Raw genomic sequence first — 25869 nt, 5'->3', positions numbered from 1 at the left:
CTGGGCACTGTTCAGAAAAGTGAATTTTTACTTCAAAAACTAATCAGTCTCCCACTTTGGGTAGCAGTTTTGAAAGCACTGGTTGAATCTGCATTTTAATGGTTACCAAAACAGCCCATTTCAGAGAGCCTTGATTACAGTCAATTTATTCCACCACACTGCAAACTGTAAGGTATACACTGAATACAGGACCTCTTGATTTTACCTTGGAAATTTATAATTCAATCTGGGTCTAGTGCAATTCCCCAGCTCTGTAGTCCTCATTTTCTGGTTCCTTATGAAGCCCACTGAGATTCTCATTAAGCTGAACCTCAGACACCCGGGTTTTGGGGAAGGTGATGGTGGGCAAGAGGAACTACCTTCTAGATCTAACCCTCCTGGGATGAATGCTTCAAGGAAGTTCTGGCCCGCTACGGTATGAAGAATGAGAAAATTAAGAGGAACTTGCAGTAATCATGGGGGAGGGATAAGAGACTGTGAAGAAATGCAACGTTCAAGAAGATCAGAGGAACTGAAACTATACAGGATGTTGAGGAAATGAGGCTCTGGATAAGAGAAGTCTTTTGCAGCTGATTTTATGAGCTGCCGAGGTACCTTTCCTGTCCAGTGTTCATGAGACATGCGGGTGGTGCAGGAAGTTTCTGGTTTGAAGAGGGACTTTCCTTTAGATTGAAAGTTTAAGGCATTACTTTAGGGGATGGACTCCAGAAAGTCAAACCTCTCTGGTTCAGTGTGTTAGAGCAAAGAGAGAGAGACCTATTGGGGAGACTGGTAGCAAATAAAAATCTGAGTTCATATAACACAGCAGCCAACCAGAAGATTAACTTAGTCAGATTCTTTGATGTGAGCAATGCTATACAGAAAAGGGCTCAGCAGAGCCCTGTCATTCACGTGGAACACAGCATAAGGTTTTGGAAAATACAAATGTATATGTGCAACACTGATATGATAATGGGATGTAATACACATTCTGTAGTGTTAGAAATAAACATAGACGTAGGAAAGTTCAGTAGGACCAATCCCAGTTGCTGGTGGTTTGCCATTCACATCACATTTGTGGATTCAAAGAGCAAGAACATTGCATAAAAGGGAGTCCATGCAAGAGCCCACTTTTTAGTATGTTACTATTTAATTATACATCAGTCACTATTCTGGGCCTGGCTAGGAGGTGGGGGGAGAAGAAGAGCTAGGGGACAGAACTAACAGAACAAAAGCAGGGGAAACAAGATCCCAAACTCCTTTTTTATTCCCCCTGTATCTAACCCTGCTAAAGCAGCAACATCCCCACATGGAGAGGAAGTGAAACATGGTCCAGGGATTTCTTTGGGCTTCTGCCAGGTAAGAGGAGACACCAGGGAGATGCGCTATCTTTCCTGCACTTCACCGACCTGGCATAGGTCTCCATGCAGGCATCCTCAGAGAAGACAGACAATGGATTTCCACAGCATTGTGGATATCTTTGACTGTGACCCAGACTAATATGGAAGGGGTGCTGCTGCAGCTAGGCATGTCTGTAGGAACTAACGGTATCTTACAGTAAAACTATAGGATTAACATTAATTCATTAACAAAAACAAAGCACAGGGCTCAGGCCTGGAAAATGCAGAGAATCAAGGGAGAGCCCATAATGTGGAGGGAATGGTCCTGCCACAAAGCAGGAGAGAGGGGAGCCCATCTGTTACCCTGAAAAATGGCCTCTAGGAGCCTTGGAGGCAGATGTGGGAAAAGCAAACAGGATCCTTCACAGGTGACAAAACAAGCCAAGTCATGGGAAACACATTAGCTATAAGGGATAAAGGACCTAACCATACTAGGTGCTGTTGAGGTCTCAGCACCCCCCACTACCATAAAAGGCAATGGGAGTTGAGGGTGCTCAGGACCTTGTAGGGCTGGACATAAAGCTAGTGAGCAAGGAGAATGATCATCCCCTCTGACATTAGCCCAACACGACCTCAATCAATGATCCCATGGTAGCTCTCCTTCATAGCATGGCATGGAGGAGCCTCCCCGGGAAACTCTGCTATTGAGGCTGCAATCTGCTTTCTGCTCATGGGGGGGAATTGTTCAGGCTTTTTCCTGCCATCTGTTCCACTTCTGTGATTTGGAATTGGTTGTGAGAGTAGCTAGCTGGAGGTGAGAGCTGGGCCCAGCTGAGTTCATGGATCTGCCAAGGAGCAGCTTGGAAGATTTTTCCCTTGTTAGCCAGCTGTGAAGGTGTGAGAATGTCCTTTTTTTTTGGGGGGGGTGCCACTGACACTCTTCACAATGAAACCAACAGCAAGCCCAGTGATCTGAGCTGAGAATACAGAAGATGAAGGAGACTGAGATGGTAAAGACAGAAGAAACTTAAAGTGGACAGTTAAAAATGCTCCAGGGTGACAGGACGAGAACTTAGTGAGCTCTTTGACGAGCTAAGCTGGAAGACCTGATTAGCTAATATGGAAAGATGATGGCAAGCGAGCTGAGTAACCCAACGAAACAGCCACATACATCCCAAGGGCCTTCTTTTTCTTCTGTTCAGGAGTCCTGCGTCAGGCTGTGACATCTCTAAAGTTTAAATCCTGCTCTCCGTGTGTGTGGGGGGAGGGGTGTGAAGAGGGGAAATGCATTGACATCTGTAAGCATGCAGGGGGAACAGAACTGGAACCTCAAGTTAGCGTAGCTGTTTTAGCATCATTTCCACCACATATGGGCACCACACTCATTCATGTGTGATGCTAGAACTTCTAGGGGGATACCCCTATGATCTGAGCTGCTCTACGAATTCTTTGACAGTGGGAAAACATATCTGTCATTCAGTGAGCATGGGGAAAATTGTGGGAAGGCATTGGAAGACTAGCAGCATTCAAGTGGAGTTCACCTAGGTCTGCACTACAAAGTGGTCATGTTAGCAGCTGAGGAATTGTGCTAACTCAGGCTTTAGCCTATATCCCCCTCACGCCAGCCAACTTGCATTAATAGCAGTACTGCACTTGAGTTAAGGGTTTGTGTGTGGGGATGGGACTCCAATTAGGGGCAACGCTTTACTTAGAATTTGAGACACTGAAGACAAACCCTCAAGATTGATTTGTGTACACTGGAGGACCATTATCCAGCACATGTTCTGTATGCATGGATGATTCCTGATGTCCTTTTGGACCTGTACAGATCTCCATAAAACAAAGGTCAACATAAAGAAAAGAGCAAAAACACCTGAGGAAAATATCTCCAACCAATCCTGGCATGCTTGACTAGGACGGGCTTTGGAGGTAGCTCGATTCCTATGCAGTGACTATCACAGGCACTGAAACGAGACTGATTAGCATATTTGCCAGTTTTCATGCTGTACGTGGAACCACAAAACCTGAAGAACCCCATGGCTAGAAGCAAGGGTGAGTACATTCTTGATACCAAAAGCAAAAATGTGGATTTGATTTCCCCTTATTCCCCACATGAGAAAATATCGTTTGATCTTTTCTTACATCCTTGACTTTTGGGATACATAGGGAAGTTAGTCACATCTCTCCAGGCTTTAATGATCAGGGCAGGAGCCACTTTGCTCATTCGTTGATTTTCATGTTGCTTTTCTTGCAGTATGGGGTGGCTTTACTAGAGCTTGTGTGATACAGGACTCAAACTGCATCTGCACATTTTCAAAAAAATCACTGATTAATGTTGTGTTATTATATAATTTGGTACCAACCCCCATTTAGCAGCCCACAAGGAACATCAGTCAGTGCAATTCTCCCAGAGAATTCTGATCAATGTTTAGTAAAACATTCTGGATTTTTTAAAATCTCAACACTTCCTGCGATTAAAAAAAAAAAAAGCCATAATAACATAGGCCCTACAACTACTAAGTTCTCACCGCAAAGGATAGTTTAATTCATAGGGATGCCTTCCTATCTATATTCTGCCTTAAGTGTGGAAAAACAAGGATGTTGCTGTATACGTAGCATAAACTCCCTCTTCCTCTGCCCTTTGCCAGAATTCTGTCCTTGGCTTATGTCTGAGGTCCCAAGATCATTGATTGTCTGAGATGGAAATGACTGACTGAATTATCTACTGCAGCCCTCTGCCAATGCAGGATTGTTCCCTACAGGATATTTACCAGTGCTTTTTCCAAGATATAAATTGCAATGTATAAGGTCTCTGCAATTGCTGCATTCAACTACACCCTCAAAGGAACCCTGTTGTTTTTTCCCACATGTATCACTTTGGATATTAGAATTTGAAGCTAGACAAATTCAGACTGGAAACAAGGAGTACATTTTTAACCAGGAGAGTAATTAACTATTGGAACAATTTACCAGGGGTTGTGGTAGATTCTCCATCACTGATGATTCTAAAAGATCGCTCTAGGAATTATTTTGGGGAAGCTCAATGGCCTATATGACACAGGAGGCCAGACTAAATGATCACGATGGCCCCTTCTGGCCTTGGAGTCTAGGAATTTAACAAAAAGGGACTCAATTTCTCTCAGAAAGCAGGTGGGCCAGGTTTTTCTTCTATGTGGATGTACTCCTAAAATCAAACATTCTTGGCTCTAATTTGATTCTCCAGCATCTCCTCTCCTCAATTATAGAACAGACTGTTCATGGTACCTACATTTTTACAGGCTTTTAGACTTGCAAGTATTTGACACTGACCTGTGTTTCCTTTCACCAATCTAGGCACTTCCTATCACGACCCACGCGCCCACCCAGGTTGGTGATGTTTGAGTGCTTCTATTTTACTTTTGTGTGTAAACTGACTGAGTTGCTCTAGTGAACGCGTCCTCCCATTTTGACTGTGGGGGAAACAATGGCTGGCTGCTGCATCCCACTGGCATTTGGCTGAGAAGAAGGGCAATGCTTCCTAACCTCTGCTGAACTGACACAAGTGCCTTGTGTGTCTAGTTGGGTTAAAATGGAAATAGCTGTAGTTCTGGTCCACCAACACTGATTTTTTTAAGTCTGCCCTGGACTTCCTATGTTCCTGTCATCACATTCCCTCGTGAATGCTGGGTTTGCCCCTCCACTCGTCTTACTACCCGCTAGTCCTGATTGGCCACATTCAACCCAATCCATGGTGCTAGCTGTGCTCAAGGCTAGAGACACATGTGAGACTGCAGGGAACAGGGATAGAGACAAGTAACCAGAAGTGAGGAGAAGCCTGGGAGTAAACGTGGACCCAGGTACTGAATGTCGAATTCCTAGGATAGGATGACCTGATGGGACAGATGGTAGAGCCAAGCCCTGCTGCCACCCTCTCTGCTGACATGGGCCCAGTCCTGAAAGGTGCAGTCTGTCCTGGCCAGCAGGTGATCGATCACTCACCAAATATGGCTTGTAATTAGTAACACTGGTGCCCCAACAAATAAGTCATGCCCTCCCCCCAAACAAACCATAAAACGTCAGTGCCAACCTTCACTGGAATCACATGGGGAAATGGCTATCCACCTGCCTTGGCAACCAAAGGAGAGGGAAAAATTGGTATGAACACACATATTTCCAAATTTCTAGCAGGGGCGTACAAACAGTAGGCCTGAGCCGCTAAGTCTCTGGCAAACTCCTAGGGGAGTTAATGGGAGCCCCAGGAGTGATGGCAAGCAAAACAGATAATTGCAAACTAATTATCTGAATAACTGCCAAGCTGCGGTTGGATCACTAATATCCCAATTTAACATTCCAAGGAGACAGACAGAGACAACTTAGGTGTAGGCCTGGTTGCTAACTCAGTGTTAATTTTGCATATATCACAATATGGACATTTGGTGCTGATGTGTCCAATGCATTTGGTGGCAAGTACTTTGACGTTTTCTAGATTTGTCAGTTTTATTTTGTGTGTGACCAGTGGTCCCATGGTTCTATTATTAGATTAAATAGAACAAAACACAGTTACAACTAGGACTGAGTATTCTTGTAAAAGAAACCTGGACACAGCAGGGAATGGCTTTCTTTGAGATAAGGCCAGTCTTTGACTAATAATGTGATGATAATAAAGAGATGGTTGCATTTTAGGTGACAAAAATACAGTTTGGGATTTTGTTGTTGTTGGAAATGCAGCTCTGAAACTGTCCACCTGGAGCACACGAAGGATTCTAATGAGGAGTCCAACAATGAGACAAGCCAACAGTACCAAGGACTGACTGGCCTGCGTAACTTGGGCAACACGTGTTACATGAATGCAGTTTTGCAGTGCCTCTGCAGTATATCCCCATTAGTGGAGTATTTTCTCTCAGGGAAGTATGTAACTGCCCTACACAAGTAAGATGATTTATTTGCTCTCTGTTTTATTACTATTATTTGTATTGCAGTAGCACCCAGGAGCCCCAGTCATGGACCAGGACCCCAATGTGCTGTACAAACACAGAACAAAAAGACGGTGCCAGCCCCAAGCCACTTACACTCAAAATATTTTGAATGTATTTTTCGGGCTCAGTACTGCAATTTTTTTCCAAAAGCAATGAAGTTTCAATTGGGGGGTCTGGCACTGGAAAGCCCAGAAATACTCATCTGTACAAGGAAATCAGAAGCAGGTCTGACTTCCCAGGTCCCACAGACCATCTCTGCCACTTCATCAACCTGCTTTTTCTAGCCAACGTTCATCTTCTGTCTTCTCTCTGAATACCTTCTTTTCTGTTCTGCGTGGGCTCTTATACCACCCTCATCATTGTAGGATCTGAGCGCCTTCCTGTGGCGCGGTGAGCAACGGGACTAACATGTCACATAGACTTGTTATCTCAGTCCCTCCGCTGGGGTGAAGCAAGTGCAGTGGGTTGAGTTTATTTATTTATGGGAGGCGGTTGGCTTTGTGTGGTTGGTTTGGTTTGAATATACATGCTACCATGTATTCATGTTAGAGAAGGCAAGGTCAAAGCAATGCACCTTGCACTTGGCGCTTTGGAAGGCGGTGAGCATTGTGATCATTCTTAGCTCCTGAGGGAGTTCAGTCCACAGACTTAGACTGGCCTCTGAGAAAGTTCTGTCTCCTGCACAAGTGAGCTTGCCCTCCCTGTGGAGAGTTCTGTTGTGCCAAGACAGTGAAGTTGTCGACCGTGGCCTTTGTCCCAGAGCTTTAGACCATCTTTTAGATAGCCTAGGCCCAGTCCAAGCAGCACTTGGAAGATAAGGATCGAGACCTTGCACTTGATTCGATATTCTATGGGAAGCCAGTGTGGAGAGCAGAGGGCAGGGGTGATGTGCTTGCGGTAGCCCTTGTTAATGAGGAGACAGGCTGTACTAACTGGAGTTTCCCAAGTGCTGTAGACTTTGTGCCCAGGTATATTGCATTGCTATAGTCCAGCTGAGAAGCGATGAAGGCATGAATAACTGAGGCCAGGTCATTCACCAGGGCAGGATGGAGTCTTCTAGCGGACCAGATGACAGAAAGCATTACTCAAATGCTGCTAAGTGAGAGCTTAGCATCAGCAAGGAATCCAAAAGTATTCCTGGACTATGGACTGAAATAATTTATTGTGAGTGTGAACCTTCAACCAAGGAAGTCTGCACTGTGGCTATGGACTCCTTCGAATATTTCCTCTGCCGATTCAGCTTGGCTATGGTGTTCAAATTTTAAGTACAGCCACCATGTCTTTGTACTTCAACCAAAACTTCCTTTTATTTTACTTCAGGGAAAATGGTGAGGTTGCTACGGCCTTTGCCTATTTGATGGCTGAGATGTGGCTGGGAGAGTTTGAGTGCATCTCACCAGAGGTGTTTTGTTCAGTCATTGGTGACCGATGCCCAGCTTTTACCAAGAAGACTCAGCAGGACGCACAGGAGTTTCTGATTTATGTACTGAACGAACTACATGAGGCTCTTAAGAAGGTAAGACCACATTTAGGGCCTTCTGGGGCTGTGAAGTGTCAGTGCACATCTGTTTCCTCTCTGCCTTTCATTATTGCTTAGCATGGAATACAATAATTGTCTCTTCGCTCCCTCCACACTGTACAAAATGCTGCTGTTAAAATCCTCTTTCTCTCTCTTTGCTCCAACTACTACACACACTGCAACCTTTGACCCCTTAATTAGCTTCCACATCCAATTCAAGCTCCATATCTATATCACCAAGGCCCTATGTAATCCCCCACCTACACCTCTGTTCTCATTTCCTCCTTCTCAACCTCTATTCCCTATGTTCTATCCTATCATGTTTCTCCTTGTACCTAGAATCTGATCTTCTCAGCTCCAGCTCTACCTCTCTCTTCCTTCAATTCCTTCCTTAAACCACTTTGCCAGCAATAAGCCCCTCCACCCTACCTGCCCTGAACATGTCCAGTGGTTTGTCTCATCTCCCATTAGTTCTGTGTTCTTTGCGATAGGAGGCATGGCTTACTGTGGATATCTAAAGTGCCACACTGTAACAGGGTTAGATAAGTCATGTAGCCAATTGTCAAACAATCTGATTTGTAAATGTACCACTTGCACTCATAGAAGCTATTTGTGTGCTAATGCTCTGCTTTAGAGTAATTGTAGGGAGAAAATCAGATGATTTTTCCTGCCCCATTTACTATTTCAGGCTAGACACCTCAGCATTGTGATTCCTTAGCTTGGACAGCAAATTAGAAGCTAGAAAGTACGGTGGCGATGTCATTCTGGAAAACTTTGAAGCTCCCTGGATTAGATCCTTGCTTTGTGCTGCTCTGGCAGAGGGAAAGATTTCCTAGAGCTCCAGTTTAGAATCAGCAGCTCCCTTGTTTGCTCTGGGGTTGGCAGGAGAATCCTGAAGGTGGTGGAACAAGGGAATGCTCCAGGCTGGAGCCTGTTGTGAGAAGCAATGGAGAGGGGTTCCTTTGTGCAGAGAAAATAAAAGAATATGCCCCCTAGGAAAGCATCATTGTACGTAAGAGAGGGGCAGGGTGTTTGGCATGTGAGACTGGTGAGGTATTTGAAGTTTTTAGAAAAGAAAACAACTCGTGGCTGCAGCTAAAAAGAGCTTAACAAGGCCCTGACCCTGCAAAGATTTGCTAAGTAGCCCTATCGATGGCGGTGGAACTATTCAGTGTGTGATGTGAAGCACATGTTTATGTCTATGCCAAATCAGGGCTTCAAACTGTGATGGGCTGCTGGCTGGAGATGCTGATAAATGGAGCTAGTTGAACTATATGTTTCAAATAGTATTCATTACAAATATTCCCCCTTTCTTGATTAGCTCTTCTTTTGCAAACCAGTGCTCATTTCTGGAAGATATTTGTATGTATTTGCTAGAAGTTTTGAAGAATAATTTTCCGTCTATAAGCTCGTCACTAACTGTTCACTTCAACTGTTCATTATTTATGTGGTGGGACTGATCTAGTTTCTGCTTCCTAAATGGATGAATGAAGATTTTTTTTTAAAGATATAACTAATACACTTCTGGTTTGGATTTTCAGACAACTTTATGCTAAAACTCATGAAAACATTGGAATTTGTTCACTGAATTCTCACAAATAACTAATCTCTCCTCATGAATCATAGTGTACTCAATAGTGATGCTTTTATTCGTGAATCACGTCTTACTATTCAACCAAGGTCCTACTTATAAACATAGAACACAATATGTTTTATAAAGAAACAGAATAAATAACAGATTATAAATAATGTGTTTTTATTGCCACTTGCGATCACGTGTGCTTCCTTGATGAACCAGTAAAAAAAAAAACATGTTTGCATGTATTTGTAAGGGTTGGTATTAGTTGTTTTTTTTTATTATTACAGGCACACAAAAGAAGATGCTATGGGAACACATCCACTTCTAGGGAAGATAGGGGAACTGGCAGTGAAACATCAATAATCACCCAGATATTTGAGGGGCAGCTCAGTTCTGATATTACATGCCTGGAGTGTCAGACCACCACTGATAAGAGCGAGGTCTTTACAGTTCTCTCTCTTCCCATCCCTTCTGAGAGTGCATGCTCTCTACAGGTAGGATTTCTAATAGCTCTTCTCAGCTTTCGGTGGTCTCTGCTCTGTATAGGGATGGAAGGTTTATGTTAACAAACCGTCTTAAGGAAATGTGTTCCCAGCACACACCAGTTCCAGGACATCATCTAAAAGGGACACATTCTTTTCGATAAAGAAGTTGGCCCTATGGCTATTGATGATTCTAGATCAGACTTTCATTGTCCTTTTGGCTGTTAATAGTGCAGCTTGTGCCATTTGGAAATGCCCCTGAATTGCTGTGGAGTGAGGGACAGCCAGTAAAATGTCTATTTTATTTTGTATCGTATAGAAAGCAACTATGAGGCATTTTTCTTTCAAATTCTCGCTTATCCAAATGCTTCCTTAGGCAGAAAAAACCGCATTAAATTTTAGCTGTTTTATATTCTAAGCACACTCATGATATCACACCCTCACTGCACGTCTGGCACGATTTCTTACTGCAGTGTACAAACAACATTGCACAAGTTGACATCTGCAACAGGCATATTGGGACATCTTCTCTAACCCTGCTCAGTGGTCAGAAATTCACTTCTCTACAAATAGATGTGACGGTTGTTTTACCAAACATGGTTTTCTTTCACAGGACTGTCTTGAATGTTTCTTTCAACAAGACACACTGACCTGGAACAATCAAATTCAGTGCTCCTTCTGTGGAACTAAGCAAGATGCTGCAGTAAAGGCCAACATAGGCACGGCGCCACAGATGGTTATTTTTCACTTAAAGAGGTATAGATTGCACCTGGTAGGATAGCTATGTCTCCTCTGATTTACATGAGATGTAGGGAGGTCACTTGCATTCAGAGGGAAGGGAAAATCATTGCACCCTGTCTTTTTGCACATGCAATACCTGCATAGTTACAAAACAGGAAAAGCATGCGAGTTATCAGACTCCTGATAAACCCAGAGAATGTGTGTTACTTTATCCAATCCATCAAATCGCACACTCAGTGCGTTTTTTGTACTGCTTCTCCCTCTGCAATAGGAACAGTTCTGAAAGGGGAGGGGTTCGTCGCAAAGGGAAAACTGATAAAATTGTTAAATTAATGGAGAAAGAAGGGTGTTTATTGTAAAACTAGATCACACTAATAAAAGAAATTTTACAGTACATATAATGCTAGCCCTGAGAGCCACTTTATAGCTACTGTGATGGACAAAAATAGAGAATAGCGTTCAATGCAATTAGTCCTCCATCCCTTTACAAAGCTCAGAGAGGGAGATCTACAATTGCATTTGGGCCCGAGATTTTAACATTGTGTCCTGTAGCCATTTTGCCCTCAACAGTGGAAGTGGGGGAGAAAATTAAGGAATGTGCAAATTTGGGCTACAACTTCATAGCTGGTTTACTTCAGTGCCCAGCACTCCTTGCTAAGTTTGATCACTTATCAATTATTTTTAAGAAGTGATCATTTCCTACTCCTTCCATGTATCCATCTCATTCCTCCTGTTCTTCTCACTGGCTCCTCTGCTAGTAGTTACTCTGGCATGGTTAGTGCTACAAGGGCCAGAATCATCCGTAGTGCTAAAGATGGATTTAGCTTCCCCTTTGGAGCATGCATCTTGTGACATATTGGCAGTGTACTCGTCTGTGCAGGTACAAAGATTTGCCTTCCTTTCAGTCCCAGCAGCTACCTCTATTCTAATAAAAGAAAATTTCACAGAGCAAGAACCTGCTTGTTCTTATTGCAGAAATGTCACTTGCGATCTATTTATTTAATCTTTCTTTGGGGCAATAATTTTCTACCTGCTTACAATAATACTTAGCATTAATATAGAACATTACATTTCAAAGAGCTGAGCAGGCAGTAACTAGTTATTCATCCCAATGTCCATATGAAGTCAGGGAGATAAGTACAGTGTAACAATAACTGAGAACATTTGTAGTGGAAAATTGTAAACACTGTCTCAAAATATTTTTTTCAGATTTGACTGTCATGGCAGCTACAAAAGAAAACTGGGGACTAACATCTACTATCCACTAAGCAACTTGGATCTTTCTCCTTATATTTACCCACTCTTTCGGAAGAATCCAAAATACAACTTGTGTGCTGTGGTGGTAAGTTGGATGCAAAGTTATATCCTACCTTTATTTGTAATAATGTGGATGGTTATTTGAATGAAATCAGTGTTTGATTGATCTTTGTTGTAAGCAAACCAGCAGACAACGGTCATTTCTGCCTCGGCACCCAACTACAGAACAGAAAAAAAAAGAAGGTATAGCTACATCTATCCCTGAAGTATACACAGCCGCCATTTCAGAGTTAGGAGATGTCTCCTTAATGAACCCATTACTGATGAAACTAACTCATTTGTCATTGGTGAATGGAAGATGGCAGGACACCCAGATTGAAAATAGTGCATTTGTTCTCTGCTTTTAAGGCTTGAATTACAGCTAGAGGCCTGTACACAGATACAATTGGACTGTGTCAGTGCATCATGTATTATAACATGCTAGTCCTCAACCTTGTGATAACATGGCTTGGTCTTGTCTGTGTAGATGGGGCCAACCTCCTTTTTAACTGTTACTGGCTTATAATTGTGTTATAGGTTTGAACGATTCATACAATTTGGTCCTATACAGTGACATCAAACCTCTTTTATTACATGGCTGTGGTACTATTGTATCATTATGCAATGCCCCACAGGCTGCCCCAGACCCTGTGTCTTGTAAGCCTGTGAAATAATGCAATGCAAGGCGAATGCTGAAAGAGAGAGCAGCTCAGTGAGCTCTTCAAGCTAACTGTGCTTTTTTGGCCAGCACTTGACGCAGGCTGTTTAGTAAATGTGGTTGACTGCAGTGCCCTTCATTGAAGGACCGTATTTCTTTTCCTGACTCTGAGCCATAGTGCTTCCACCTGACGGCTTCCAAACGCAAGAACCGATCCTTCAGCCCTTGTGTGTGGGTAAACAATGTGGAGTGTGTGGGCCCAATCAATGTCAGTCCTGCTGGCAGATGGGTTGCCACATCAGGAGCATTAGCTGGGCTGTAAGCTTGAGCTCTCAACGTGAAAAATGTAATTAGTGGCCCGCCAGCATTTACTAGCTCCTCCTGCCACAGAGCTCCACCTATTTCAAATGGTTCTTTTGGGTAAAGGGAAAGTGGAATCTTATTGTTTCCCATCATAACAGCTGAGTGCAAATGAAAATGCTCACCAGATTCCTGGCTTTGAGTCTTTGCTAAAATTGACAGTGATCTTTCTCCCCATGAACTTTGTTGTTGTAGAACCATTTTGGTTATCTGGATGGTGGCCATTATACAGCATTCTGCAAGCACACGCTCACCCAGAACTGGTATAGCTTCGACGACTCCCAGGTCAGCGAGATTCCACAATCCTCAGTGCAGTCTGCTGCTGCTTATCTCCTGTTCTACAGCTGTAAAGCCTTCTCTGTACCTACCAAAACCCATAAGTACTAGGAAAATATCTTTGTGAGAACACGCCAATATTAGAATTCACTGACGATGGTAGCTAAGTCCTGTTTTGCCATTAAACTAGTGCATCTGCATTGCCTGACTGCCTATTGTGATCTTTTTGATTATGCTTAGGAATTGATTTTGAGGAAGAAATCTGGAGTTGATTTCTGCAGCGCAACGACTTTCACTGTAATAAGAGCAGGGGTGTCCCTCCACAAGGCAAATCACTCCCCTCTATTCAGTTACTTCAAGAGCCTCTCACTAATATTCTTGACACCATTATTAGTGTGGTTTGTACGATGGCAGCACCCATAACCTTTCTAAACATAGGGGAGATATGGCACTTGCCTAGAGACCCTTCAGTCTAAATGGACAAGACAAACAAAATACGTGATAGCTTCCTTCAGACAAGCTGTCCCCGCCTGCTTCTCCACTGTCCATGTGCTCCAGACCCCTGGCTCTACCATGGCTTCCCCAATGCGTCCTCCTTCCACCCTGCCCCCCGTAGCATTATGAGCAGGTTCAATATGAAAGCCCATGGAAAAAAACAACAGCTAGGAAACAGTGCTGCTGTTAATGACCGCATTCAAGGGAGAGGCTCCCCAGTGGAAAGCGCTCACATAGCCTCACCCGTCCTCAGTCACTGCTCTTCCCCACCCCTACCCCATTTCTCTTTGCAGGCTGTTGGAGTGGATAGGAACAAGAGCCCAGGCCCGGCCTCGCTTTCACTCCCTAGTCCCTCCCCTATGCAGCATAAAACATACAGTGTTAAATTGTCTAGTGGTGGCACAGAGCACCTGAAATACAAAGTGGGCAGCAGCCAAGACAAAGCCATTTCCTTCTCCCCCACCTGCTGCTTTTTTCTCCCTGGAGTCTGCATAAAAAGCATGAATGCAGCAGCTGGCTGGGGCGAAGCACCGCAGTTATACTGGAAGGGTACTTAGTCTTTTTTATATTCCTAGTTGCACTTTACCAAAAAGTTAATTAAAAAAAAAAAAAAAAAAAAAAAAAAAAGTGTCTGACCCAAGACTCAACCTGCCAATGGTTTGATTATTGCCTCTTGCCTGGAAAACGGGCCCTGATGGCTGCTCTGGTGGTTTATTATTGCTGTCTCCCTCCTTTTCCCACTGGGAAAACTTAGTGTGAAGAGTTCCAAGTCTACATTAAAAATAAAAATGCTGCCATAACCTAATTCCAGCTAATTGGTATATTTAAAGAAAAACTCCAGTAGCTTGACAGTTAATATTGGTGCCTAGAACCCAATGAGATATGTACACCCCAACCCCCATGCAAAATTTAAACCTTTTAAAAATTGTTTCTAGCCCCTGTAGTGAAGAAAGCTGGAGTTGACTTCTACAGACTTCCACGTGGCCGTGTGCTGTGGTGCCTTTCTGGAGCTGTGGCTAGAGAGATTTAGATGGTTGAAGTGCTCTGACCTTTCCCATTTGTCACTGGTTGTAATGCTGAAGCCTATCTGTGCCAATTTTAAAATGTGAATATTAATTATTACTGGGTTTTATTAATATGCTTATTCACAGATGTTAAATAAGGAAGATATTGTCAGTGCTATGTAAGATTTCAGTCCCTGTGTGGTGATGTCAGGTGAAATACTAACACTTGCAGACTAACATATCGGGGAGCACAAGCGTTTGACAGGAGGCATCTGTTATTGAAAATGTGCCTTTAACACAATGCAAAGAACTTCCACACAAGTCCCACCATGTATCAGCTGCTAACATAGTTGCTGTCTTTACATACAGCTCACCACTTTCCCCTAGCAGTCTCACTCATTTTATATTCTATAATCAGAGGTAATTTTCACTGACAATTCATATTCTGTTAATGCTTGTACCTTGTGAGGTGGAAGGAAGGCAGGAAATGAAGGGTGTTTCGTGGTGCTGGAATAAAGTAAATGGCAGCAAAAGTGATGGAGCGCACACAGCCTCCACTGCTGAGACATTAATGAACACAGCAGTGCCTGTGATGGGGTGGCATCCTACATCTACTTTGTGTCAAGTGAGAGGCAGATGCATGACTAGGTTAGCATCTGACCCAATGAAACAAAGCCCTTCTCTTCACTCACGGTCCACGTTTGCCTCAGAGACTTCTGTTATTCTGCCAGGAGCGTAGGGGGAGGATTTACATGTTGAATCTTGCAGCATTATTAAGTGTAGGCAGTCTCAGCATTACGGCAGGATAGATCATGCTCATGCCCCTCCAGATTAAGAACAGTATAAAACAGGAGAAACATGCAATTAAAGCTGAATTAGCCTGGCTCGAGGAAACATGAAAAACACTGTAATTGCCTTTCCTTAGGGAAATCACCCTTTGGTAATGCTGATTGTGAAAGGCCTCCTACACTGGATTCAGCAAAAGAAGCTTCTGTGATGATCTCATGCAGATGTAGCATAAATACAATACAAAGAAAGTTGTATCTAAGCTTCAGTAGTGAATCATGGATGCTGCAATGACGCTGTGGGAGCACATGCTGGAGGAGACACTGCTATCCAAGGATCAAGACTTTGCTTTGCTTTGGTGCTAGTGAAGTCTGGCAGACCTTCTAGTATAGGCATCACCCTTTCAATAGATTTTATAATGTTTTATATAACCCTAAACATAAACATCATAAAATCTAACCAGTTCTAACCAGTTACATAGAAGAAATAGCTCCATGGTAGATCCCTCTGCCAGCCAAGTTTGGAGAGGTCATTTGAGGCCAGCATGCTGGTGATAAACACTTCCCATTCAAGGGGAGTTAAGAAGGCCTACATTTGACTTGCAGATCTGAAGACACATCTGAGTGTTACTTTTAATTTATGCACTTACTTTGTTACAACATGGTATTGTGAAATACAATATTATATGGCAAAACAATTAATCTATTACTTGGCAAGTAATCATATAAAGACCCCACACTTTAAAGGCATAAGGCCACAAAGGCACAATTAAGTCAGTTTTCAACATTAATTCTGCATTGCCTGGGTTTTGGGTGCTTGATTTAATGTTAACATTGCCTTCACCTTTTTTCATGACTAACCTCACCCCTGCACCTGTGGAACAGAGTTCAGCATCTGTAAAATTGTGTTTCCCTGATTCACTGAATTGTTGTTCTCCAACAGCCTTAAGTCATTGCCACCATTTTAAGTGGAAAAGGCAATGCTGACCAGGCCATCACTTTATGCCCTACTCTTTTTTGAAGTGTTTACCACCTCAAAAGAAGAGTCACTTTAAGAGTGCAGTATTCCCTAGTACTGTGCTGCTATATTAACTTCTGGGATGAGTTCAAGTATTATGACTCTAACTTTAGACCTGCTCTCAACTAAACCAGTTGATAAATACGGATAATATCTCAGTACAGAGAAACTTTCAAGGATCAATGCAAGTCAAGAGCGGAAACAATAAATTGTTGCCGGATAATGGAAATGTGTGGAATGGACCCACCATGGCTCCCACCCTAATTCACTCTTAGTAGACGGTTGTCCTTCAGCGTAGAGCACCTGTAATCTGTCGAAGAGGTACAAAGTGTTGAAAGATATAATCCCAGAGGGATTCTGACAGATAATCAAATTTTGTAGATGTCCAAAAGAAACCAAAACTCCCAAACATACATTTAACAGGATAGTGTATTTTAAATAATTTCTTTGTTAATATTCTTAATGCATGTGTACATGAAATCTTGTATTAAAAATTAAGGAAAATCTCATTTCTTTAGAAGAAATTTTAAATGCAGAGATATTGACAAAGGCTAACAGAAAAATACAGCTCTGTCTTTCTATACCTATCAGAATTAAAGTAGTGCAGTTATTTAGAACTAGCAAATAAAAGCAATCCTCTGAGTTATAGAAATTCTCCCAAAAGGACCACATTTTATTATATACATAACTCTGATGTGGAAGTATTCAATCAATATGTACACTTATATTCCTACTTGTTTACATCATTCTAGAGTATTCACAGTAGAATCAAGCTTAAAGTTAGACATGTGAAAAGGCCATAACAGTGATAGAAAAGAAGAGAAATCAAAATATGCTGTGGGATTTTTTTAGGACATTTAAACCTACTTACTAATAGATTTCAAATGACTAAGCTAGAATTTCATTTTGGAGCAGACTAAAATTATAGGTTTTAAATAAGTTATAACTTAAGGATGCTTGTTCTTATGGTTTCATAGAAGTTGGTATTACCAAAAGCATTATCAATCAGCCTTCTCACTTAAGCAATAGCACTGACCCGAAAGACTTTGTTGCAGAGAAGCTGCTGCAGCCTTCCCCTAACCCTAAGTGGCTATATTATTTGTCACTGTTTTGCATATTAATCTGCATTTCAATACCTGTGTTGTGCACTTATAAAAAGAACCAATTTTCTTCATTCAAAAAGACTTTATGTGGCTATATCTGCTGCTCGCAGTTCAATAGAAGTGTAAAAGAGAATATATGCAGCTGACGACTTCACAGACGATGCTGAGATCTCAGATACTTCATGATCATCAAATTTATACCAGCGCTGTTTTGTAGCATTTCTGCAGTAAGCTGTGTAGTGCCCTCCATCCAACCCTCCATAATGATTCTAGAAAAAGATAGAGTGAAGAGAGATTAAAACGCTACTACTACTTTTTGGCAAGAGCCTTTCTTATAAACCTAATTCATGATTTAACCAATCTATGCTTCTGCTACCACTTCAGCCCTTAGCTAGAATAATAAACTTGAATGCCATGCTTTGACTAACATGAAATCCCATTGCAGTAAATATCAGACTCACACTTCTTAATTTTTTCTACTGCTTAATTTGTATCCAGGCAGGAGGCCTAGAACGCACGTGAATCAAAGTGAGCTTGTAATACTGGACATAAAGATAAATGGTTTTTAAACAAGATGGATATACAGCTAAGTTTTAAAGTCGGTTGTAGTTACTTACAGATACTGAAAACAGGTTGTATCTCTTCAAATTACTCTTTGGACCAATAACATATTGTGACAAGTCAAGACTTTCCACAGGGAAATCTACAGATGTTTGAAGCTTTTGCTTCCACCTTCCATCATAGGAGAATCTAGGGAAAGTACAAATTAGTAGTAGCCAAGGCAATGGTTCAAGAGATGTCCCAAGTTGATTCCATGTTAATGGTTATTTCTTACTCACTAATTGTACCTGGGATGTGAACTAAATAACAAAGACTAAACACTAACTAAGCAGAGTGTCAGGGCTATCTTACTATTTAAGGCTGCACTACTGAAAACACTTACACGTTAAACTTTACAAAACTGAACTCAAAGGGACAACTCATATGAGTGTTTGAGGGCCTATGAAAATAGGAAACAGATGAAAACTAGATGGAAATTCTTGATATCCATGGACTTAATTTTCTGCTTAACACGTGACACGTAAGACATTGCACTGTAGATTTGAACTGGCCTTGAAAAAGTGCCACAATAATAGATTCATTGAGTTGCTTGTGTTTGTGCCAAGCTAGTTCTGCTGCTTTGAAGTCATCAAGATGATGATGATTATTTAAAAAAATATCTATTGCTTTACTACACCCCTAAAGTCTCCAAGGCCAAGTTAGCTGTATTTATAGATACATGCTCACAACTTAGTGTCTTACCGTTTCAAGTGCACCAGAAGTACAAGTGGCAATTTCCAAATCTCTATTTTTTTCAAAGAATCCCTTCGAGTTTTGCAATGGCTACAGTAAAATCTGTTGTTATCTGTGAGTTTCTCCTCTTTGGAGAATAATCTAAGGCATTCCTAGAACAAAAAATTAAGAACATATTTAAAAGCCTGGTGTTTATAAAAATAAAGATGTAGCTCAAGCATTTGTCTGCTAATGTACATGAGGTACGTGTCCCATGTTTCATAAAAATAATTACAAGAATTTAGCTTATTAATCTATGCATGAAAATAACTTTTACTGCATATATGTAGCAGCTGTGTTTCTAAAATGTAGCTACTGTGTTGTTTAAAAAAATAAATATCCTACTATGCAATAAGTATTTAGTTACTATAAAAAAAAAGTTGTTTGAACTACGGTAGCACAAAAGGCATCTACATCTGTTGTTGTAGTCATGTATGTAAAACATGATTAATTGAAATTTTTTTTAAATCCTCCCCAAATAAAAACATTTGAAAGAAAGAGACAATTGTATATATCATTGTTGATCCTAGAGCAAGTTACACTGGTGATACTGACATACCCCCAACCACAAAGGCAGAAGCAGCAGCATACAAAAAATCTGCAGAGTAACTATTTTATTGCAATAAAACCACACCTTCCTTCTATTACTAATTTACCTGTAGTGTACATTTACTAGTGGATGCAAGTGGCAATGACAAATACATGAAAGCCTCAAACGTTCGGGACTTTTTGTGACACGTAAGACATTGCACTGTAGATTTGAACTGGCCTTGAAAAAGTGCCACAATAATAGATTCATTGAGTTGCTTGTGTTTGTGCCAAGCTAGTTCTGCTGCTTTGAAGTCATCAAGATGATCATTATTTTCTTCCTTATATCTCTTCCGATTGTCAGCCTGTTTGTTAGAAAATTAAAATACCTTATCACCACATAGCATTTTATAGGTAAGGACAGAGATGTGAATCTGTGTGATCAGGTTTTATATACTATACAAAAGTTTTTAAACATACCAACAAGCTATACAATTGTTATCTAATTATATCTCTGTGTTGTCCTTTTTAGCACTTCCTACAGTTGCTCAGGACTAACTCTTATTTGTAGGATTTCACACCGCATTTTACTGCCATCTGTAGAACACCCCATAAGCAATGATGAAACAGGTTTCACTATTAGCACAAGTGCATCCAATGCAAGTTGATTTAGATGGTTAATAATCTGTATTTCAGGACTTTACTGAAGGCATCTTGAACAAATCATTTTTGAAACACTCTGGTTTATATAGTTAAAAATTCACACCATTCTTTTCATAAATGTTAACTGTTATTAATCCAAATAGGAGCAACAAATCATCTTCCCCCCAAAAGGCATTAGTTATTGCATGAAAATGTCTCCCTTTCTGGCAAGCTCAGCCTCCAATGCTGTGTGGAGTGGGGCGGGAGAGAGAGATTAAAATGCAACAATAGATTTCTGAAACAGGGATGTTATTTTAAAATAAGTTGAGGTGAAGTAGTGTTTCTAACTCATGACCATGACACGGAGAATGTATAAACATCACTAGACACACAAAGGAACAAGTATTATGTTGCAATTTACTTACCTGCTAATGAGCCATAAAAATAAGGGAAAAAGACAGACTGACGACAACATTTAAAAATGAACAAATCTAAATATGTGTTACTATATCGCTAACTTTATTATACATTTAATTCAGGAAAAAAATTAGTGTAAGGAAAGTATGAAAAAGTTAATGATCCATAATCATCAAACTATATTCTTTTTAAGAGTGAGGAAAGACAACACAGTTTAAAGAACTTTGCTTTAATCAAATAAGGCTCTAGAAGAGATCACCATTTTGAAATCAGGGAAACACTCTTCTTAAAATTAAAAATGGGCTCATGCCACAAATCAGATAAATGTGCAAAACACTTGTATCTAAATAGCCATTTGTGTGTCTAATTACCCATTTAACCTCTCAATTGCAGTATCTTTGGGCTCAACTCTTGGCTCATTCTCCAACTACTTAGTCCTAAAGCAGCCAAAAAACTACCTTAACAGGGAAGCTGAGGATTCCCCCTTATAGAAGGAAGCTCTTGGTAGTGCAAAGCTAGTATAGCTGGCTCTACATCACCTATCCCACCTGCTGTATATAAGGGGTGTGCCAGGGGCAGGGCAGGGCAGAGTTCTGGCTACAGCTGGGGCATCCCAGCCAGACCAAGATGAGGGGACTGGAAAGGTGGCTTTGAAACATTCACCCTCCTCCCCCCCACCGCCAGCTGAGTCAAGTGTAAACTAGCACAGCAGAGAATTTGAGGCCTGTGTGCACAAGGAAGGTGTGCAACTGCATATATAGAAATGTTTCAATCAGGTCCTTACATTGTACCACTTATTTCCATCTTCATAATAGCACAAAACTTCTGCCATTAAACTCAAGTACAACACTTTATTTTGCTGTCCTACAGTCTGACCGAGACTTATTACAAGGCGATTAACTTACTTTATTTAGGTCTTCATGAAGTCCATCCATTAAAAACAGGAGCAATTCTTGGGAGTCTTGCTGGCTGTATCCTGCAAATTGATCATTGATTTTCCCAATTGTAATTTTAAAATCTTTTGGACTGATATATCGGTATTGTCCTGTCCACAATGCTTTCATTATGATGCCAAACTCTTCTGCCACTTCACCTTTATGCCCCAAGAGATTTAACCTAAACAATTAAATAGAAAGAGAGTATTATATTAAGCCATTAAAACAAGACAAAATATAAATTTCTTTTTAAAAATCCAAGATTGTGGGAAGACCAAGTAAATTTTCTCCAAGATTAGACCATCGTTGTATCTTGATCCTGCATATCTTCAAATGTGTTTAACTTTACCCCACTTCCGCCACTCAATGTTTGCAGGACTGGGGTCTTACTGAGTGTCTTATGTGATACAGGTAAAATACACCAGTCGGAAGCAGTTAAGACTTTTATTTACTTAGACATTTTGCAGTTTAGTTCCACAGCAGAGCTGTTGGAGGTAGATGCTGGATTTTCCACTAATCTGATTTGTACCAACTGTTAGCCAGACTTGTTTTTAATCTCTGCAGTTCACCCTGCCCCAAGATCATGGATGCGATATAAAGAGTTTCCCAGGCAAAGCACACTACCACATCTCCAAATTTAAAAAACAAACAAACAATACCTCCCCAAGAAGAGTATACTCTAACATCTGTTAGTTTTAATGACTGAGGTTTTTAAAACATAATGGCCCCATTTTATATGGTTTGACCCAAAAATAGTAACAGTGGCAAATTAACATTAAAATAATTCAACACAGACTAAGTACATTTGTTACCTGTTAATGTCATCCTGATAAAAATTTCTATTGAAATAATCAGCCAGATGTGGTGCATTGCAGAGACACTGCAATATGGAGTTCATATAGCAAGTGTTCCCTAAATTACGAAGGCCCGTGAGAGCTGGTCCCGATCCCCCAAACACAGGGTTAAGATTGCGAATCTGTGGTGCAGAAAGCCTTGAGATTTCAGCTTTAGTGTAACATGCCGGTCTGTAAGGAAGAAATTGTTGTTAGCAAACTGGAGTTTTCAGTTCTTATTACTACTCTTGCCTGATAGCCAACCATAACGCTCTGTTCTATCATGTGGGCATCTTATCCTTCCCTCATATTGTAGGTCAGAAGGAATTGAGAGCTCTGAAAAGGCAGTGAGTTTTAGCCCTTGGAGTTACAGTGTGCCTCATGGTTATTTAACAGACTTCTCCAACCAAGTGGTGTTGTCTAGCTCTGAAGAGATATCGGTCCTTGGCTGAAGATGCAGACCTGTATGCTCAAAGCACACAGAATATCAACAGACCTCCCCCCTCCCCACTAGAAAATGAAATATCCTGCCACAAAAGAAGCCCTAAAATGCCATCATTTAAGTTATTCAAGACTAGACAAGGGACTAATGGGAGATTCTGGAGCAGTTTATGAATACTGGCCTGCAGTGATGCATAGGGATAGGCTAGATCAACGTTTCTCAAACTGTGGGTCAAGGAATTAAACCTAACATACTTTAGAAAAGGAAAATCTTTCCATTCCACAATAAACAGCAGCAGACAAACAAATGGCTGCCATTTAAAAGTCAGCATTTACCAACACTCACCACAGAGTGGTGTCTGAAATCTCTATATGTTAACTGTTGGTAAACAAGGAGAAGTCACTTTTCAACGGTGACCACTGTACACTGTGTTCCACTGTGAGCTTTGCAGCTATGTAGTTTAAATTGATCAGAAACATTCCTGTGCCCAAGCAAACGAATGGGAAAGAGTTAATAGAATTCAGGTGGGTAAAGTCTAGACCCTATAATATTGTACCAGTTGTGATGTTTTGACTTAATTTATCACACATACTTATTTTCACGAGTGATTACAGGAGTTACAGGAATTTTTTTCTTCTCTTCCTCCTGAATAGCTTGGGTTATATCTGGTGAAGAGTAGGATCGCTTCAGTTTGGAGTGTTCTCTGTCCCGTTCAGCAGTCACCTGTGTCTTGGCTTTATGAATTGGTGGAGTGGTGGATGAAGGAGCCATTTCCGGGGGATACATCTGAACAGTATTTGTTGGAGAGTGGTAATAACGATAGGTCCCAGTGATTGGATCCAGAAACTTGGGTGACAAAAATTAATAGTTTAATAACTGAATAAAATCCCTCAATAGAGTGACTGCTTAATACTACTAAACTACTAAACAACATTGCTGGAATAATTCTAATAAAAGACAATACTGTACTCAATATTTAGTAAATAGCATTATTCTTCCCAAAGTATGAATTAAATAGTGACCCCTTGTTGCCAGCAGTTGCTGACAAAGCTCCAGTCATTTCATTAGCAATAATCTTAAGATTTAGAAAATAAAAACAATCATGTAGAAATTTCGAGGGGGTGGGGGAAAAAAAGTCTACCCAAATCTAGTTTATAATGAAAGTACAAATAAAAGCCATTACCACATTCCAGACAGGTGACTTACTTTCTAGATTTTTGGAAATTATAATTACCTTTGCCCAGCCTGCAGGCAATCCTGGTACTATCCTCCCCATTTCCTCACTTCGTGCTCTCATCAACGGCTCCCGCTGGGACTAATAAAATACAATTAAAATATAAAGGCACATGAAGTTATTGCTATGCAGAGCAGAATGTCTAGTTTGTCTTTAGTATGCTGTAAATTCTCCATGTAGCTAAAAGGTTACACAGAACAATTCAAGAAGAGGCACTAGTTCTAAGTAGAAATTTGGATTTTTTTGGCTAGGAACGAAAACTGGTAGTATGCATCACTTGATCTAAATGAGTAACATTCATTGCCAGACACCAAAATAATGCAAATCCATCTAATCACTCATATAAAACAATTTGATTCCCCAATTCCTTTACTACTGAAATCACTGTAGATATGTGTTCACTAAATATTCATGACTCTCTCCCTCTCCCCAAACAAACAAAAAACATAAAAAAGGAAAACAGAGGGAGTTACCATGAGATGACAAAAAAAACAAACAAACCATGAAACACTTGTTAATCCCATAGGAGATATAAAGTGCTTTCACTTGAAAGTCTTAAATGTTTTGTTTTTACATAATTTTTTTAATATTTTTCTGTAAAGTAACACAAACAGCTGTAGAACATGGCACAGAATCCTCCTAAAGAAAAGATCTTAAAAATAAATGAGATATAATTGTAATTTTATCTCATGTTAAATTCTAAGACATGTGCTCCAGATTTCTTTCAGCTACATACGACACTCTGTATTTACTTTAAAATATTTCAGTATCCTCTCTTTGAGATCCACTTGCTGGTTGTCCTTTAACCCACTAAGCTGTAAAAGATTTGAAATGAGATTTTCAATTTTCATATAGAATTACTGAGCGTCAGTAAGTGTGTGGCATTTCGCTATAGCAACAACAAAAAAAACGCATTGTTCAGTACACATCAGTTTTTGTCTTTGTCTTGCAACAAGTTTAAGGAACACAAACTAGAAGTCTATGCAATTTCAAGAACAGAGCTATAACTGAAGTTACTTTCTTCCACACAATGCTCCCTGCCAAGTTATGTGGTTTTAAAAATGTTTCTCTCACTCATGTTGCTGGGATGAAGACCCATACAAACAAGGGAAACAGTAAAACTGAAATATGTATTTATTGTAACCAAAAATACTATACTGAAAGAATATTAAGGTTGCATAGTCAGGCATTTAAAAGTGAGGAAATGCCGGAATTAAGGCTATCTGTGCTACCTTAATTTGGGATCCTTGTGTGTGTACATCATAAGAGTCTTTAATTACATGATCACATAGTATTCCTTTCCCCAACAGGTCTGCTTCCTCGTTTAAAAAAAATATTCAGGACCGGCAATGTTATAAGCAATTGAAAATGGGATCTTATAATGAAAAGCATCAGGAGACCTTAATTAAAGGCATCATTACCTATGTTACCTATAATGCACTTTTAAATGGTCAAAGTGTAACCAACACATTTTCCTTTAATCTTCAGTAGGTTTTCAGACACTGATATGTAGAGTTGTCTGTGAACTTTTACCAATGAAACTGTTCGCAAAAAATCTGTAATTGTGCTTAAGGAACTGGAATTATTTTTGCATTTGATAAGACACTGCCATAATAGAGCAGTGCATCACTGAGAAAATTAAACTAAACTACTACTAACCCTCCTGAACTGGATTTTTGTTCACAACCATCGTAACACTACATATGTAGCCTTTAACTATGATTGTTTGGTCCACAATTGAGAAATGCTAGAAATTTCTTAATAAATTTGTATGAAATAGAGGATCATAAAAGTGTGTGACTGGAAGGCACCTCAATAGGTCATCTAGTCCAGTCCCCTGCACTTAAGGCAGGACTAAATAATTAGATCATTCCTGACTGGTGCTTGTCTAATCTGTTCAAATGACAGCAATTCCA

General features: G+C 40.6%; 2 protein-coding genes across 4 annotated transcripts in view; one reads left to right on the top strand and one right to left on the bottom strand.

Moving 5' to 3' along the window:
• The first annotated feature begins 6102 nt into the window (after nucleotides 1-6102).
• On the top strand, nucleotides 6103-13296 carry USP50 (ubiquitin specific peptidase 50). The gene is made up of 6 exons (XM_067556121.1): nucleotides 6103-6227; nucleotides 7595-7790; nucleotides 9660-9866; nucleotides 10468-10610; nucleotides 11805-11937; nucleotides 13105-13296. Exons 1-6 carry the CDS (start codon nucleotides 6142-6144, stop codon nucleotides 13294-13296), a joined length of 957 nt encoding a protein of 318 aa, XP_067412222.1. The 5' UTR covers nucleotides 6103-6141.
• Nucleotides 13297-16090: 2794 nt separating this feature from the next.
• The window catches only part of USP8 (ubiquitin specific peptidase 8), a 34796-nt gene continuing 25017 nt past the window's right edge, over nucleotides 16091-25869 (bottom strand). For all 3 annotated transcript variants that reach the window (XM_067555758.1, XM_067555760.1, XM_067555759.1), the window contains exons 12-19: nucleotides 23954-24034; nucleotides 23312-23565; nucleotides 22257-22469; nucleotides 21415-21625; nucleotides 19579-19815; nucleotides 18893-19035; nucleotides 18208-18340; nucleotides 16091-17859 (exon numbers count right to left, since the gene is read on the bottom strand). In XM_067555758.1, the coding sequence (XP_067411859.1) occupies nucleotides 17674-17859; nucleotides 18208-18340; nucleotides 18893-19035; nucleotides 19579-19815; nucleotides 21415-21625; nucleotides 22257-22469; nucleotides 23312-23565; nucleotides 23954-24034 (1458 nt within the window). In that variant the 3' untranslated portion in view covers nucleotides 16091-17673. The remainder of the gene's footprint in view (nucleotides 17860-18207; nucleotides 18341-18892; nucleotides 19036-19578; nucleotides 19816-21414; nucleotides 21626-22256; nucleotides 22470-23311; nucleotides 23566-23953; nucleotides 24035-25869) is intronic.

This window comes from Emydura macquarii, unplaced genomic scaffold (genome assembly GCF_026122565.2).
Source record: "Emydura macquarii macquarii isolate MOO-44397 ecotype Brisbane River unplaced genomic scaffold, CSIRO-AGI_Emac_v2 contig_1644, whole genome shotgun sequence".
Taxonomy (NCBI): Eukaryota; Metazoa; Chordata; order Testudines; family Chelidae; genus Emydura; species Emydura macquarii.
This window is presented reverse-complemented; position numbering and strand designations above follow the sequence as displayed.